This window comes from Ascaphus truei, chromosome 1 (assembly GCF_040206685.1).
Source record: "Ascaphus truei isolate aAscTru1 chromosome 1, aAscTru1.hap1, whole genome shotgun sequence".
Taxonomy (NCBI): domain Eukaryota; kingdom Metazoa; phylum Chordata; class Amphibia; order Anura; family Ascaphidae; genus Ascaphus; species Ascaphus truei.
In genome coordinates this window covers 166267083-166283821 of record NC_134483.1, presented here as the reverse complement: position 1 = coordinate 166283821, position 16739 = coordinate 166267083, and the positions used below count along the sequence as shown (strand labels likewise).

Genomic DNA, 16739 nt, shown 5'->3' with positions numbered 1-16739 from the left:
TATGACAGAACCTCCTGCATTTCTGAAGGCTGCAAACATTGCCTGAGTGAGAGAAAAAAACCTCTCCAATGAAACCCACACAGATAATCACATGGCAATGCTGTAGTGTTTGGAGATTAAACCACTAATATGGCTATATAGATATAGCCAGCATACTAATAACTGCTATAACATGCTAGTGCACAATAGAACCAGCAGAGATAAATATACTCAGCTCATGAATGTTCATCGCGGTGGATGAGTGAATTGTCCTGGTATGGGTGACCCCAATCAGAGTGCAGCAGTACACGTCAATCAAACAAAGTCCTGAAAGGTATAACACAGGTCCAAAAGAGAACAGCGGTACAGCGTCAGGTTAACACCACTAACGCGTTGCACCCTTACGGGCAACTTTACCACTCTGGGAATTATTACTAATGAGGACACTCTGATCTGGTTTAGACATTATTTATTGGTTTGTTTTGTATTATGTATGTATGTATGTATGTATGTAAAAAAGCAGCAAGCACTCCAATATAGATATCCAGAAAGGCCTGGTGCTAGTCCCATAAATAATGTAAAGGGTACGTTACCATCCCGCAGAACAGCAGAACAGCAAAGAGAGACAGCACTCAGAGGTAAGTCAGCAAAATAATGTATTGAAACAGACACAAAAATCCGACGTTTCTATCCCAAGAGGGATCTTCTTCCTGGGGATTGAAACGTCGGATTTTTGTGCCTGTTCAATACATTATTTTGCTGACTTACCTCTGAGTGCTGTCTCTCTGCTGTTCTGCTGCCCCTGCTGGATGGGAACTGTATGTATGTATGTATGTATGTATGTATGTATGTATGTATGTATTGTGTTTTAAGTTAGGGTGGGTAAAAAAGGCAACAAGAAGCCTCCACCGTATTGCATATAGTAAATAAAAAGATCACTTGTGAGCACATTCACATGTCATAGGCAGGTCTGCAACCCTGCCTTTCACCATTATCCCCAGCATACAGTGCTTCCACTGCAGCAAGGGATTCTGGGAAATGGCATGCAAATGAGCACACAATGTGTCACCTTTTGCCTGAAAAACCATTGTTACATGGAGCCCATATAAGCTAATGCTCGCTGTTAACACAGCTTTAAAGCACAGCATGGGAATCTGAATCAAAGCCAGATAAACCATTCACAGACATGTCTCAACCTTAATGGGTATCATCAGTGTGAAGTTGGTTGTACTGATGGCTTTGCATACAGTCTTGAAAAATGCAAAGCCAGCAGTACAACCAACTTCACACTGATGCCCATTAAGATTGAAATATGTCTGAATGGTTTCCCATGCTGTGCTTTTAAAGCAGTGTTAACAGCGAGCATTAGCTTATATGGGCTCCATGTAAAACTAAGTATACCTTATTATTCAATAGCTTGTAGAACCACCTTTAGCAGCAATAACTTGAAGTAATTGTTTTCTGTATGACTTAATCAGTCTCTCACATTGTGGAGGAATTTGGGCCCACGCTTCTTTACAATGTTGCTTCAGTTCATTGAGGTTTGTGGGCATTTGTTTATGCACAGCACAGACTCTTAAGGTCCCGCCACAGCATTTCAATCGGGTTGAGGTCTGGACTTTGACTGGGCCATTGCAACACCTTGATTCTTTTCTTCTTCAGCCATTCTGTTGTAGATTTGCTGGTGTGCTTGGGATCATTGTCCTGTTGCATGACCCAATTTCGGCCAAGCTTTAGCTGTCGGACAGATGGCCTCACATTTGACTCTAGAATACTTTGGTATACATAGGAGTTCATGGTCGACTCAATGACTGCGAGGTTCCCAGGTCCTGTGGCTGCAAAACAAGCCCAAATCATCACCCCTCCATCACAGTGCTTGACAGTTGGTATGAGGTGTTTGTGCTGATATGCTGTGTTTGGTTTTCGCCAAACGTGCCGCTTTGCATTATGGTCAAACATCTCCATTTTGGTCTCGGTTGTCGAAAGGACATTGTTCCAGAAGTCTTGTGGTTTGTTCAGATGCAAATTTGCAAACCTAAGCCGTGCTGCCATGTTCTTTTTAGAGAGAAGAGGCTTTCTCCTCTCAACCCTTCCAAACAAACCATACTTGTTCAGTCTTTTTCTAATTGTACTGTCATGTTCTTTTACATTTAACATGCTAACTGAGGCCTGTAGAGTCTGAGATGTAACTCAGGTTTTTTGCAATTTCTCTGAGCATTGCATGGTCTGACCTTGGGGTGAATTTGCTGGGATGTCCACTCCTGGGAAGATTGGCAACTGTCTTGAATGTTTTCCACTTTTGAATAATCTTTGTCACTGTAAAATGATGGACTTTAAATTGTTTGGAAATGGCCTTATAACCCTTCCCAGCTTGATGGGCAGCAACAATGGCTTCTCTAAGATCATTGCTGATGTCTTTCCTCCTTGGCATTGTGTTAACACACACCTGAATGCTCCAGACCAGCAAACTGCTAAAACTTTGGCTTTTATAGAGGTGGTCACACTTGCTGCTGATCAATTCATCAAGGGCATTTGCTTAGCAGGACCTGTCTGCTACTTAGCATCTTAATTCCTATGGAAGCAGTAAGGGTATACTTAGTTTTTCACACATGGCTTCTCCATTTTGGCTTTATTTTTGTTAAATCATGACACGGTGTAATATGTCATGTGTTGTTGTTCATTTGAGGTTGTATTTACCTAATTTTAAGACCTTCTAAGGAACAGGTGATTGAATTCTATGGTTTTACATATAAGGACATAATAACAAAGAGGGTGTACTTTCTTTTTCACACACGTGTGTGTGTTCTGGGGTAAGTTTGTTGGGAATAGCAGAACACAACACGTTGTAGAAAAATACATTACATAGAAGAAAAATATTAAGGTAACCTTGAATGAAGCATAGTAAAAATACAATAAACAGATGGACAAAAAATAGATATCATCCCACGCGTTTCGCATTAAATGGCACTTTCTCAAGTAGTGATCACAAATGGAGATGAGACGCTTAATAAACCCTAATCCAGGGCATGACATCACACAATTAAAACAACTGAAGTCAATCAGTTCTATAATCAGAGAATAACAATCACCATAGGGTACGAATTGACTCGTAAAGTACTTCTCTACATTAACATTTACACTCCCTCCTCTTCTTGTCCTGACTCCAATGTGTAGTGAGGTGGATGTATGTAACCAATGTTTGCATTAATATTGCTTTTCAATTATAACAATGTACAGTTGCTGCTTTGAATTAGGCAAAGGTGCAAATGGATATATGAATTTTCTTTCTAACAACTTAAATTTGATATTTTGTCATATTTAGAATGATACCTTTTTATAGCTAACTACTTCTGTAAAGACACATTGTGTCCAGTGTTAAATGTAGCTATTTGAAAGTGGCTGTGACCCCAGTGCATTTCTTGTATAATGAAAAGTGTATAGAGGGAAATCAAAATATGTGTAAAATATTCAGTAACTCATTTTTTATTTAGTTGTAATTCTAGTTGCAAACAATTAAAGCTTCTGAGCATGTATAATAGAAAGGTAGATGAGGCTCGCCAACGGCTGCGTACAAATTACAGTTTCATTCGATAAAATAAAATGTTTTCCTTCTCATCCTGTATTCTTCTTCATCCCCTTGGAATGAAGAACCCATCAGAGACCGTATCCTCTACCTGCAAACTAGCACTGACCCCCTCAACTACTTCTGTGCTGGAGGGATTTGTAATACAACTCCTGGACATACCTTGCATGCAATGCTGCCATGACTCCAACCAAAGACACTGTGTGGGTGCAATCTCTTTCAACGTTGTTTCTGCCAGTCTCCTTCAAAAAGCATTACAGAATCTACACTAAAAAAACAATTCTTTAGCTAGATCTATTTTTAATCTTTGAACGTCCACTCATGTTTCTCTTTTTCTACCTCCTCCTTGTCTACCTTCCTGTGGAGCTTCTCTTTCAGACTGCCCTTAACCTCTTATCTGGAACGGCTTGCTACACACTGGTCTGTAAGGCAGGGGATAATGTCCCTTGTGGTATAAGGGCTACCCCACTTAGATGAGAGAGTGTGTGTGTGTGTGTGTGTGTGTGTGTGTATACATGTGTATGTGTATTCAATGTAAAAGATTCTTGGTTACTTTTTTCTTATTCCGTCATCCTTAGCTGACAGCGTAATTACTCCTCAGTCAGAAGAATGGAGACAACTTGAGCGGCTTTTGCTGTGGAAGAAGAGGTGTTACAAATAGTCTACTTTTGACAACGATTGTAGATTATAACTTCCCTCCAACGCATCTAGTTGTCAGTAAAGCTCTGGTAGTTTAAAATTGTGTTGACAAAAAAAGTATACTTCTCAGATGTTTTTCTACTTTTAAGACCCATACCTAGAATATTTCGGGGGCCGGAGCCTTTTTTTGGAAGATATCTGTTGGATAATTATATAGCTTACTTCTACGCAACTCGGTATATAAAAATGGCACAGGGGATCTCTGCTGCACAGAGCTTAGATAGAAGTAGAACAAAAAGTTCAAAGACCAGTGCTGCACAGTGAGAACTAGATTCAGGGAGAAAATTCTTCAAAAGCTCACGAAAATGAAGACATTTGATACTCGTATGGCTGCACAGACAGAAACATATATGAATCGTGAATAAAGTTCTTCCATAATGAAAATGAGTGCTATACAGATCCATCGTGTCTCCAACGATCGATCTTAGCGGCTACAAATGTGTATGGGCAATGAGTCCCTGGTGAGACCGGTTGACAGAGGGAGGATGGGATGAAGGGAGAGGGGGAAAGACCGAACCACGCTGTGGAACACCCCTCTTCAATGACCTGAGTGGCAAAGGTACCCCTCACTTCCTTCATGAACCCATGTCAATGTAAATCCTCTTCATATAGTGAGATAGCAAAGCATAAACCACTGTTTAATATATCAGTCCCATAGGATAGAAGTAGTGTCTGCATGAGCAGTCCCCTGCAATACTCCGTTTCTTCCGTCTGTGCTGTAGGAGCGTGGGTGACAGGACCACACAGAGCAGGTGGAACGGCCATCCCCACTATATTCTTATCCGCCAGGTTCTTCACATAGTCATCCCAGGACATGGTGGCGGCGGGGACAGGGGGCCTGTATGATAAGATTGGGGGACAGGATGCTCCGTGGCACAGGCTGCGCGGTGCTGTGAGACCAGGACAGCGGGGGACAGGCTGCGTGGGGAGAGCGGGGCACCATCGGCGCGGTGCTGTGAGACCAGGACAGCGGGGGACAGGCTGCGTGGGGAGAGCGGGGCACCAGCGGCTCGGTGCTGTGAGACCAGGACAGCGGGGGACAGGCTGCGTGGGGAGAGCGGGGCACCAGCGGCTCGGTGCTGTCAGAGCGGGGGACCCCCATCTCTCTTTTCCTCCACCCCCATCTCTCTCCATTGACCCCACTTCTCTCTCCTTCTCTCCCTCAACCCCCAGCTCCCTCTCTCCCCCCAACCTCTTCCACCTCTCACCCAGTCCTCCAATCCCTGAATCTCACACAATACCCCCAAATCCTACAATAATCCCCCACACACACAGTATATGCTCACTGTGCCCCCCTTGTATACACACACAGTATATACTCAATGTCCCCTTGTGTGTGTACACACACAAACACACACAGACACACACACACAGTATATACACACACAGTCACACAGTATATACTTGGTGTCTCCCCGTGTGTGTGTGTGTGTGTGTGTGTGTGTGTGTGTGTGTGTGTGTGTGTGTGTGTATGTATATATATATATATATATATTAAAAAAAATTTATACATATATACATACACACAATATATACTCACAGTGCCCCCCTTGTATACACAGACATACAGTATACTCAGTGACCCCCTTGTAAACACAGACACACAGTATATACTCCGTGTCCCCTGTACACGGTGTGTGGCCAGCGTGAGCATGCGTGGCGCTTAGCTGCTTGCCAAGCAAGCAAATTTGAATTTGCCGCTTGCTTGCGCCGCCGCACACTCGGCGCCACCCTGGCCGCAGCCTTAGAATGGAAGGGAAATTGCTTAAAGAACCTCGTGTTGTGTAGGCGGCCATGACGGCTCGCCTGCGGCCAAAATGTACCCGCCCGCGGTGACTGCCCGCGGTGACTGGGCGAGTGCATTTGTCGAGCCCTGCCTATTTGCCAGATATGTTAAAGATGCAAAAAGGTTCACACAAAAAAACAGCTTCCTCCCAAACCCCATATTGCATCTTTACTTAACATCAATTCACAGCAATCCATGCTGCTATTATTTATCATCTCCATTACATTCTAGTTTAGAGGCCATGTTATCCTTTCAATCATAAAATAATCTACAGGAGCAAAATGCAGCAGAACACCGAGTCTCTAGACGCGGTGGGACTGGGGCATGTATAGCCTCGCAATGAAGCTACAAAATACTTGAGAATTTCATTATGAAGTATATGATCTGAAGGACAAAAACAAAGTCATGTGTAAAAATGTTAATAAAATGTAAATTTTTAAGACAAAGTATGTTTTTAGTACTATTGCCTGTACTCGCACAAATCTATGCCTTGCCTTTACTTTCCATCTTCCGATTTCTGGGTAATTAACTTGCAATGTCCAGTATTTTTCAGACCGTTCTGTATAACTTTCTATTTGTAGTATTTTTACTCTCATGTTTTCATGTGTTACTTCTGCTATATGAGTCTAGTGAGCGCCCTCATAAGATCATGCCACAGTTTTCATTCCCACCAGAATTCCTATCACTTATTTTTCCCATCGGTCATTAATACTTGCATGAATAGATTGGCTCTACATTTGCTTTTGATCTTATTAAATATCGGATTTGTCTACTGAAAATATTTTGCCAGAAACTGTAAGACAATGTAAATGCTGATCCGATGGACATAACTCTCCATGGAGAGCTTTACAGTGCACTGAAAAATACAATTTTGTATTTGGTAAACTAGTACCTATAGATATTATAGCCTCCTTGTATAGACTGTCGTCACGGGGAGACTGCTAATAAAATATGCACATGAATATCCGCTGGGTTGTGGTTAAGGATTTCCTTACTCGTGTAAGGCATGTGTATAAAGGAAACTTTCCTATAATTTTATTCTTTGCAATGATGAGAAATAATAATAATGACTGTGTTGCATTATGTCTCCTTTATCCGTCTGTAGATCAGTGGAACAGGCTTCATGGGGCTTTACCACCAATATAGACATTATTTTGACACGCGGGCCAAATAGTTTTTATCTGCTATGTTTCCATGGTTTTAAAGGAGCACTCCAAGCGAACCCTTCTTCTCCCTCCCCCACCCCTCACATACAATTGAAGCAGGGGTTTTTCAGAGATGAACCCCATTCATTTCATTTCCAGGAACACCTTGCTTCCGGAGATACTTCCCACGGGACTGCCTTCTGCAAAGTTTTAAAGCTTTCGGATCACGCGGGCCAACAGGAATCCGCACCTGATGCCGACACGACTTCCTATTGGCCCTCAGGGTGCGGGAGCTTTGAAAAATGGCCATTACATGAGCCGACGTGGCTACCGGTGCCCCCCATGGAGAGAAGTATCTTGGGAAGCAGCGGGTCCCCGGAGCTGAAATTAATGGGCTTCAGCTCCGGATTCCCCTTCACAACAATGTAAAAAAAAAAAAGAAACAAAAAGGAGGGGGGGGGGGGGGGGGAATGTCCGCTTGGCTTGCCGCTTTAACAGGTACAGATGGATATATATTTTTACCAGCTACATATGGACAGTTTGTGGGTTATGTATCAAAGATGGTACAACACTGGGTCAAAAAAGCACTACTATATTTATCTAAGCAAAAATCCAGTTGAAGGCAATTTGGTGTTATTTACCCTGGTGCAGAAAGTTACATGTAGACCTATTGTTCACAAGAGGTAAAATCATGGCTCTCTGCTTCCAAGCCATTCTTTCATTGACGTATTTGATGGATGACATAGCTTTACAGATATGCCTGCAGTGTGGCTGCGAACAATGGCTGGCAAAGAAAGGGATTGTGTGTATGGTTTTCCTGACATCTCTGTGCCCTTCAAATGCTTTTAGTTGCTGCAAAATCGATGCAACAGCAGCAGCTTTCACATGAATGGCCTATGTTTATTCTCATTTGTCAATTAATATATTTTTGCCCCACCTAGTAAAGCTAGGCTGAGGGTCCAGATGAGACACATACTGTATAAGGAAGACAACTCATGCTACCCGTAGCCAATTGATTTGAGCTTTTTGTGGTTTGTTTTCATGTTCATTTTGACCAAAAGATCATTTTAAAAAATCTACCTGGGTTGTAAGGGACAGAGAAGCAAAATTGTTTGATGCCAGTGCTTGCCATTTTGTCTCGCAGTATATATCGCTCATCGTAAACCAGAGCTGTTTACAGTCTACATCTAACGTTCATGTCTCAAGCTCATTCAATATTGGGTTTGCAGCAAAATGAGAGCATTCAACCATTGCACATGCTCTGTACCATTTGTAAAGGTTGCTTTGAATTGTAAGATACAGGTGCGCCGACGAGTATTCTAAAACTTGCCATGGAAAATCTGGGGCTATCACCAACAAGACCCAGGTACATGCTGCAAACATTTCAGTGACATTTCTGCAGAGACTAATGGCCCATCGGATTAACACAGCAGGGGTCCCTGGCAGTCCCATTCAGTTTGAATGGGACTGCCAGGGACCCCCACTGTTAATCCGATGGGCCATTAGTCTGTCTGCAGAAATGTCACTGAAATGTTGCAGCATGTACCTGGATCTTGTTGGTGATTGCCCCAGATTTGTTTTAGAATACTCGTCGGCACTACAGTATGTGCTAGATCTCCCAGCCATGGAATCCAAGAAATACTGTAGCACAAAACCAAAGAACATGACATTTATCATGCAGACTGCATTTGTTAGGGATTAGTTGGGAGCTCCTAGCAAGATGAAGAAAGAATATTGCAGCTATTCCAAGTGTGTGACTAAGTCATAAAGAGGCCATTGACTTCAGTACCAGTTAACACCAGATTGGAGTCTGATACCGTACATGAGTGCTTAATTAATATACCCCAATGAGGCCCTTACCTTTTACAGTAGCTTCCCACTTCAGGGAAGGTGAGCGGTTATCTTGTGATATGATGCAATGTGTTACTTCTAACGAACCCAGAGCCCTAGCAACACTCCGAAGGAGGAGAGTGGGCACTGAAGAAAAAGCTTCCATGACCTACCCTTGAGAAATCCGCCTACCGTCTACGCGAAACGTACGTCGGGTACGTCCGCTTACGTCCCGTCCATCAGCGCTCGGTCCATACCGGGATAGCACTATATTGGTGGTTGGCACGATTTCTCGCATTAGGTAGCATTTACTATAAGCCTTATAGAGAGGGATAATTTCCCTCCAGCAACAGTTAAATTCGGCTGCTAAAGCTACTGACTCAACATTTGGTGAGATATACCCACAGGGAGTTCTCAATGTCGATGGGCTCAGCCATTGGGGCAGAATTATCTGTCGTTTGAATATTTGCAGGGCTTATTCTCCACTGCTTCAGATAGCCATGGTAAAGAGCGCAGTGTTCCTATAGCTAATTTAGGCAGGTAACACTGACACATCTATAGGATTGCTCACACACAATTCACCACAAGGTAATCATATTCTAATTAAAGGATACAATACATGATACTGCCAGTGGTGCACAACAAACGTTACAGCATCCTGCTCAAGCACACACATTTCTCTATTTTTAATTGTTTTTATTAGTTTTTTTTTTTCTTTCTCTCAGGACTCCTTTATTTTATTACATCTAAATAAAGTATATATTTTATATCTGTTGGGAGTCTTTTCAAGTGCAGCTAAAGGGATTTTTTTCTCTCTCAGTAATATACTTACAGTACTACCTCTATCTCCCTGCTAGCACCTTCTCAGTCTTGGGTTCCTGATTTAATTACCTTACACACGCCCTCCTGGACGTGGAGCAGGGTTTTCTTAACCCCCTAAGGCAAGGGTGAGCAAACTGGGGGGTGCAATATTTTTTTGGGGAGGGGGGGGCGAGGCTGTTTCAGAGGCCCCGCACGTTTCCCCCAAGGCGTTTAAATTAAATGCAGAGGGACCGCGCAAGGCCTCTGCAACTTCACATACCGTGATTCAGTCGGCTACAGCGATCACTCGCCATGGCAACGTGGCGTCAAATGACGCTTCAGAGCAGGTGAGGGAGGGGGGAGAGCCGGCAGGGGGACGCAAGGCAAGAAGTTTGCGCACCCCTGCCCTAGGGGGTGTCCCCCTCCTTACCTTTTACAGCAGCTTCCCACTTCAGAGGTCAGTGGTTATCTTGTGATGTGATGCAATGTGTTACTTCTTCCTTGCAGAGCTGATGGACGTCACGTGCACGTTGCTATTGCTGAACCCAGATTTCACCACGGCGTGGAATGTGAGGTATGTCACAGTCATCAAGTTATGCTACTTGTAATGTACTTGTACCCCCCTAGTAATGTCACTATCACCGTGGCTACAAGGGCAGTGGTTAGAATATTGCCCATCCTATGCCAGGTGACAGGCTAGACGCCGCCTTGAAGGTGGGTGTGGCTAGGTTTATGCCTAGTCACTTATTCATACATCATGGGAGAGGGCCGTTACCCTGCAGGAACCCATGCATTTAACCCTCTAGGGCCCTTAAGTGAACATAGGAATCCCAGAGCGGGGTTACACCTATAACTAAATAATAAAATGTAATGCAACTGGTTGTGCTGCTAGGGGCATTATCAGTTTGACCATCGCTCCCATAATAGTTAACATTTGTATGGGTAGCATTGAGCAATCGTCGCTGAGCTTTCCTAGATTTATAAGCTCCTCTGCCGGCCCTTATTCAGTATAGTTCTTGAATGTCTATTAGTAAAAGCTGTAGTGTATGGGGAGTGTCTGTCTTGTGGGTTATCAGTGTGGGTTAGAGGGCCGTGCAAGGGTGAGCCCTGCCAAGGTAAATATTTGAGGCAGTGAGATTTGTCTTCAGATTCTCTTCGGCTCTCTCCCATACTTTTAACTGTGGGTGTTTACAGTTTTATAGACTACTCGGCGCCGTATGATAAAATGAAAAATTGGGAATCTGGTTAATTCTTCATATAAATGGTAAACATTGAGTCTCTTACTTTTTTTTTTTTTTTTAAACCAGGAATGCAAATAAAAACCAAAAGAGCTCCCTGTTTTGAGTGTTTTTCTCCAGTACCGCAGATTGATTTAACACCATTCTTTATAACGCAGGAATGATAAGTCATGCTGTTCTGTTAAAAATATATATTAAAATTACCGGTACAAACTAATATCACTGGAGTTCTACAAAACATTAGGAACATGAAAGAATCAATGCTCTGTGAATAAAAAAATGATGGCTTGTTTAAAAAAATAAAAAAAATAATAATATTTGGGGATTGCAAGTTTGAACCGTTGAGCATGGTTTGTAAACTCTTCTGTTGGGAGAGCGCTATTGAACTTGTTGACCCCAAGTCACAAGTAGAGAAGATCCCCCAGCACAGGTTTTAATCGAGGCCTGTACAATTGTAACTTTGGTTGTTTCAGATTTTCTATAAATAAAAGAACGTCTCTATGCATATTTATGAACATATAAATATGTGATGCTTTGGAAAAGCACTATATATTGTTTTCGATGTTGAAACGGCTTGGGCATTGTTGCAGGAAGAATGTATTGTTACAGGAGGACATGTATTAAATTCTTGCTAAATTTTGCTCTCTAGATGAGAGAATTAGTTTCCTCTGTGTGGTTTATTCCGGTCCTATGCATAGAAGAAACCTTTAGGCAGAGATAATTCAAGACATTAACCATTCAGCGCTGGAGATGCCAGGAACACAATTCCAAATAAGTTAATAGGGCATTTACTCTTGGCAGCCAATAAAACAAATGCAGTATATTTTATACATAATCTGACCCTGGACTTCCGGTTCTGGGTACTCTGTCCCTTGGATATTAGCAATTTTACTCATTGGCTTTATTTCATGTCTGTGGAAAAAATATATATATACTGCTGACAAGTTGGCCTCACGCTAGCTAGCCAATAGGAAGTTGCGATTTCTTGTGGAGATGCTGCTTTCCTATGCATAACCATGTTGGATTATTTTTCCCCTTAAGATGTCATGGGAGTTAAAATGAGATATTGTTTAAAAAGATCAATACCCACAGACGGCATTGCAGGGTAAGCAGAATGTCTTCTATGCTGCTGTATGCAATGCATTTTTTCTGGCCTATATCTCACACACCATTGAACATATTTACTTGGAAAACAAACGTAAGATTGGTACAAGAAGCAGGGAATGGTTTTCGCTTGCTGCAATGTGTCCATATTATGTGGGACTGCTCATTTATACCACATGTCGATATGTAGAGCCATGCATGTTGCATGCATTGGATTCAGTTATATGTTATTCTCTTTTGCCGGTATAATCTAACAAATGTTTCTTTTCTCAACAGGAAAGAGCTGATGCAGTCTGGAGCCTTGAACCCAGTTAAAGATTTACAACTAGGGAAACTAGCATTGACTAAGTTCCCTAAAAGCCCCGAGACGTGGATTCACAGGTCTGATTCTCAGCCTTTTTTATTTTTCGTTTATTAGAGAGAAAAAAATGCTGAGTAGCACTTTTTACTTTCACTGTGGCCAAATCAAATGTATTTATTTTACAAATGACCTCTACTTTTCTCACAGGCATGTACTTTGGAGGAAAAATTGATTTTAAAATAATATTTGCACAGCTAATTTAAGATCTCGCCATAATTTCTGCTGCTGCAAAAAAATTACTTTGCAGAATTGGACCCCAGGGCTCGTGGCATATGAGTATATTTGTTCTTCCTTTATATATTAAAATATGATGCAAACACAGGGCTCTCAGACAAGCATTTTACCCTCTTCACATGGGAACAATGCAGACGTCACAAGCCGAGTTAAAAGACAATACTTAATTAATAATCAATGCGTTTGTGAATATCTCAGTTTGATATCCTACATCACTAGAATCACTGTACTAATATAATACACGTAAGCATCTGGAGAAAGCAAAAGTGAAGGGACACATTATGGTACCATTCATGCTGCATACTAATCAGACGCTGAAACATAGAAATTGTTGCCAGATGAGGATCACTTGATCTTCCAAGTCTGCCCGCCATCATTTAATGCAGTCAATTCCAAGCAATCAACCATGCATGCGATGTCTCCTATCACTGAGACTTGGGAAAAGATCTCTTTATCTGCCACTGACATGCACTGGGATTATATATTTATAAAATGTTTTACCAGGAAATAATGCATTGAGAGTTACCTCATTTGCAAGTATGTCCTGGGATGAGGGGACTTTTATAAAGAAGACAGAATAGGTATTTTTATTAATTTTTTTTACATGATTAAGTAGGGAGCGATTGCATGAAATATCTAGAAGTGTCCTGTTTACATTATCTGTGATTAATGTACCAAGTACTGTACCATTTAAATGACTACAGAAAATTACTATTGGTCCCATCTTGCCTTATGGGGTCATTTTAACTACGTTCTGTAAAACGTCACAATCTGGTTCAACTGTAGTGTTTTCCATTTCTCTTCAGGGTTTTCTCAAGCATTATTTAAGTTATTTTGCTGTATGTGTCTTTGATCCCTCAGCAGGAAGGCAGATCCATACATCAGTGTATTTTATATCCCCAAATCAACATTGTGAATGGCGAGTCTCTTCACTTTAGACCTTTTTTGTTTCAATCTTTATTGCCACAGGAGATGGGAAATTTATTGCGGTTCTCATTTAGCAATGAAAAGATGAAACGGGAGAATAATTGTGTTTGTGCTAATTCCTCCAGTTCATCCGAACTCTGAATTCTGATCAGGAGATAAAATGCACATTCTCTGGAAAAAATAAACCAGTCATTTTTGGGAGAAAAGAAAAATCTATTAGTGTATCTTTCTCTTTAAACTTAAATAAACTGGTTCTTGTTTCTGGAGCCCCATGAGGTGAAAGTTAATTTCCTTTTGTATACAAGTCATATTTTGGTGGGACGCATGCATATTTTTTTTATGGAGCGTTTTATTAGTTTAGAATTGACTTAATAGGTTAAAAGTTGGTCCTGTGTCCTGGAACATCTATTTCTGAAATCACATAAGTCATGCAGTATCATAACTTTCAGAGCAGACTTTGTATTAAATTCCTTAATGATCACATAATAAACATATGAATAAGTACAAATGGGGACTGCCTGTGTGAGGCAGCATACTTAAATGATAGGAAATAACTAACAAAATATATTTCCTCCCATAGGCAGTGTAAACAACTACTGTAAATAAACAGTGTATGAAAACTAATACAAACAATAATGTGAACATTTCTATTTCTCCTGCGAGCAACAACAAAAAAGGAGATGGCAGCGCACTGCCCAGGGAGCCAGCTGATATAAAAATGAAAAATGTATTGAATAAACAGCATAACCCAAATGAGGGTGTAGGCCCTCCTACGCGTTTCGCACACGAATGTGCTTTATCGAGGAGTATGGGGTTGTTAACCAGGTACCCTCTTTATATACACTAAAGAAAAACATCACATTTCGCACCAAAATCAGGTCTGTGCATGACGTCACAGCGGCCCGCACCCGCGCGCATCCTCTACGACAGCGGTGCGCAAACTGGGGGGCTCCAGGACGCATTACCATGGCAACGTGGCGTCAAATAATGCAGCGGGGTAATTGATGTCATGGTTGCCACGGTAACGGGACGTCACACGACCCCCCCCGCGCGTCATTTGCGAGGTAAGGAGGGGGGATGCACCGAGGAGGAGAGCAGGCACGGGGGGGGGCGCAGCAAAAAAAGTTTGTGCGCCCCTGACCTACGACACCAACACAAGCCAGAATGTAGCAGTAGAAAAGAACGACCGTCTGCTGCGCTCCTCCCCCTCCTGCAGTATCTTCAGATCTAAAGCCTCATAATAACTAATGCGCATGTTGACATTAATGATTACAATCATGCCCCAAATTCTAAAGCCAACCCACGGAAGACTTATAGATATAGCATGGAAGAGAGAGAGCGCAACACAACTGCCATAATAGAGATATATTTACATCCTAGTACAGCTTATTTATACACCCATGGGCCCCCATGACAAATCCCCTAACAAACATCAACAGAAGACAAACATTTATCACAAAAATCAACATCTTTCCCACAGATGTATATCTTAATGTATAAATCAACATTGAAGCATGAGAATAATGGAATTAGTATTTACACATAATTCATTGTTAAAAACAATTGTAGATTTTTTTTTATTTATATATATATATATATAAATAAAAAAAAACGAGACCACGACTATTCTAAAGCTTGCCTTAAACTAGCCCGGTTACATTCTGGGTATGTGCTGGGCTTGTTTAAGGCAACTGAATTGACTAATGACCCATAGGAATAACACAGCAGGGGTCCCTGGCAGTCCCATTCAGTTTGAATGGGACTGCCAGGTACCCCTGCTGTTAATCTGATGGGCCATTAATCAATGCAGAAATGCTGGGTCTAGTTTAAGGCAAGTTTAAGGCATGTACCTGGGTCTTTTTGGCGATTGCCACTGGTTTGTGTTAGAATAGTCGCAGTCTCTGCTGTATATAACCACATTTCTACTGTTAATATAAAACGCCTCCTAAGGGTGAGATAAAATTGCAATATGCTGGAAAATGCGTGGTTGTATGATCTAAATAAATCTTGTTTTTGAATACAATTTTATTAAATTCTCAAAACCATTTGATGTTTTTCTTCAGTGTATATAAAGAGGATCCCTGGTTAACAACCCCATACTCCTTAAAAAAGCACATTCGTGTGCGAAACGCGTAGGAGGACCTACACCTCCTTTGGGTGATGCTGTTTATTCAATACATTTTTCATTTTTATATCACCTGGCTCCCTTGGCAGTGCGCTGCTATCTCCTTTTTTTCCGTTGCTATCTGGATATCTCTATCAGCGGCTGGACACGCCACAATATACTTATTGAGGCTCTAGGAGTGGGTAAGATTCATTTCAAGAAGAAAACTATTCGGGATTTATTGTTTTTGACATTTATTATTTCCAGTGGTTTTTTATGGTTTTTCTCCAATGAGGTTACAGCAAGGTGATTTTTTTTATCATTTTTGACGGTCTCCTTCAGGAGAATCTGTTATTATTATTTCACACTGGATACTCACACATCACTATACCCACTTCATGCAAGAGTTATACTCATATGTTTTATTCACTGCCATTTTATATTGCATTCCGGAACTATTGGAGCACCCACAATCCTCACACTCTACTTATCCTGCTCACTGAATCACATTTGAGCCACGTGACCCATTATGTAAATACGATGATGGGAGAACTCTCGTTAAACGTGTTTTGCAAGTAAGAGCGCACGGTGGATATATATACAGCACAGAACATGTTGGCTAATATCAAGAATTCGTCCTGTGAACATCATTTGTCTCAATCACATTCTTGATTTGATCAGCTCCCGTTTCATTTTATTCTTCTGAAATACAAGTTTCCCGTGGCTTCCCAAATGGAATACATTTTAAAAATGATTTCCCATGGGAGTTGTGATGTCACTGCTTTATTATCTTCCTGTCGGACTCCCTCATTCCAGTGTGTTGAGAAGCTAGGGAGGTTGGCATTCCCTGACATGTACTACCCCCCCGAGTGAACTAAATCAAACTCCCACCAGAAAGTAATTTCCAAAGAAACAACATCTTTACCTCTGGCAACTATTTATAACATA

The 16739-nt window shown here is 41.5% G+C and overlaps 1 protein-coding gene across 2 annotated transcripts in view; it reads left to right on the top strand.

The window, feature by feature from the left end:
• PTAR1 (protein prenyltransferase alpha subunit repeat containing 1) overlaps positions 1 to 16739 on the top strand; it is a 39232-nt gene that overhangs the window by 12032 nt on the left and 10461 nt on the right. For both annotated transcript variants that reach the window (XM_075597776.1, XM_075597786.1), the window contains exons 3-4: positions 10331 to 10397; positions 12442 to 12546. In XM_075597776.1, coding sequence (XP_075453891.1) covers positions 10331 to 10397; positions 12442 to 12546 — 172 coding nt within the window. The remainder of the gene's footprint in view (positions 1 to 10330; positions 10398 to 12441; positions 12547 to 16739) is intronic.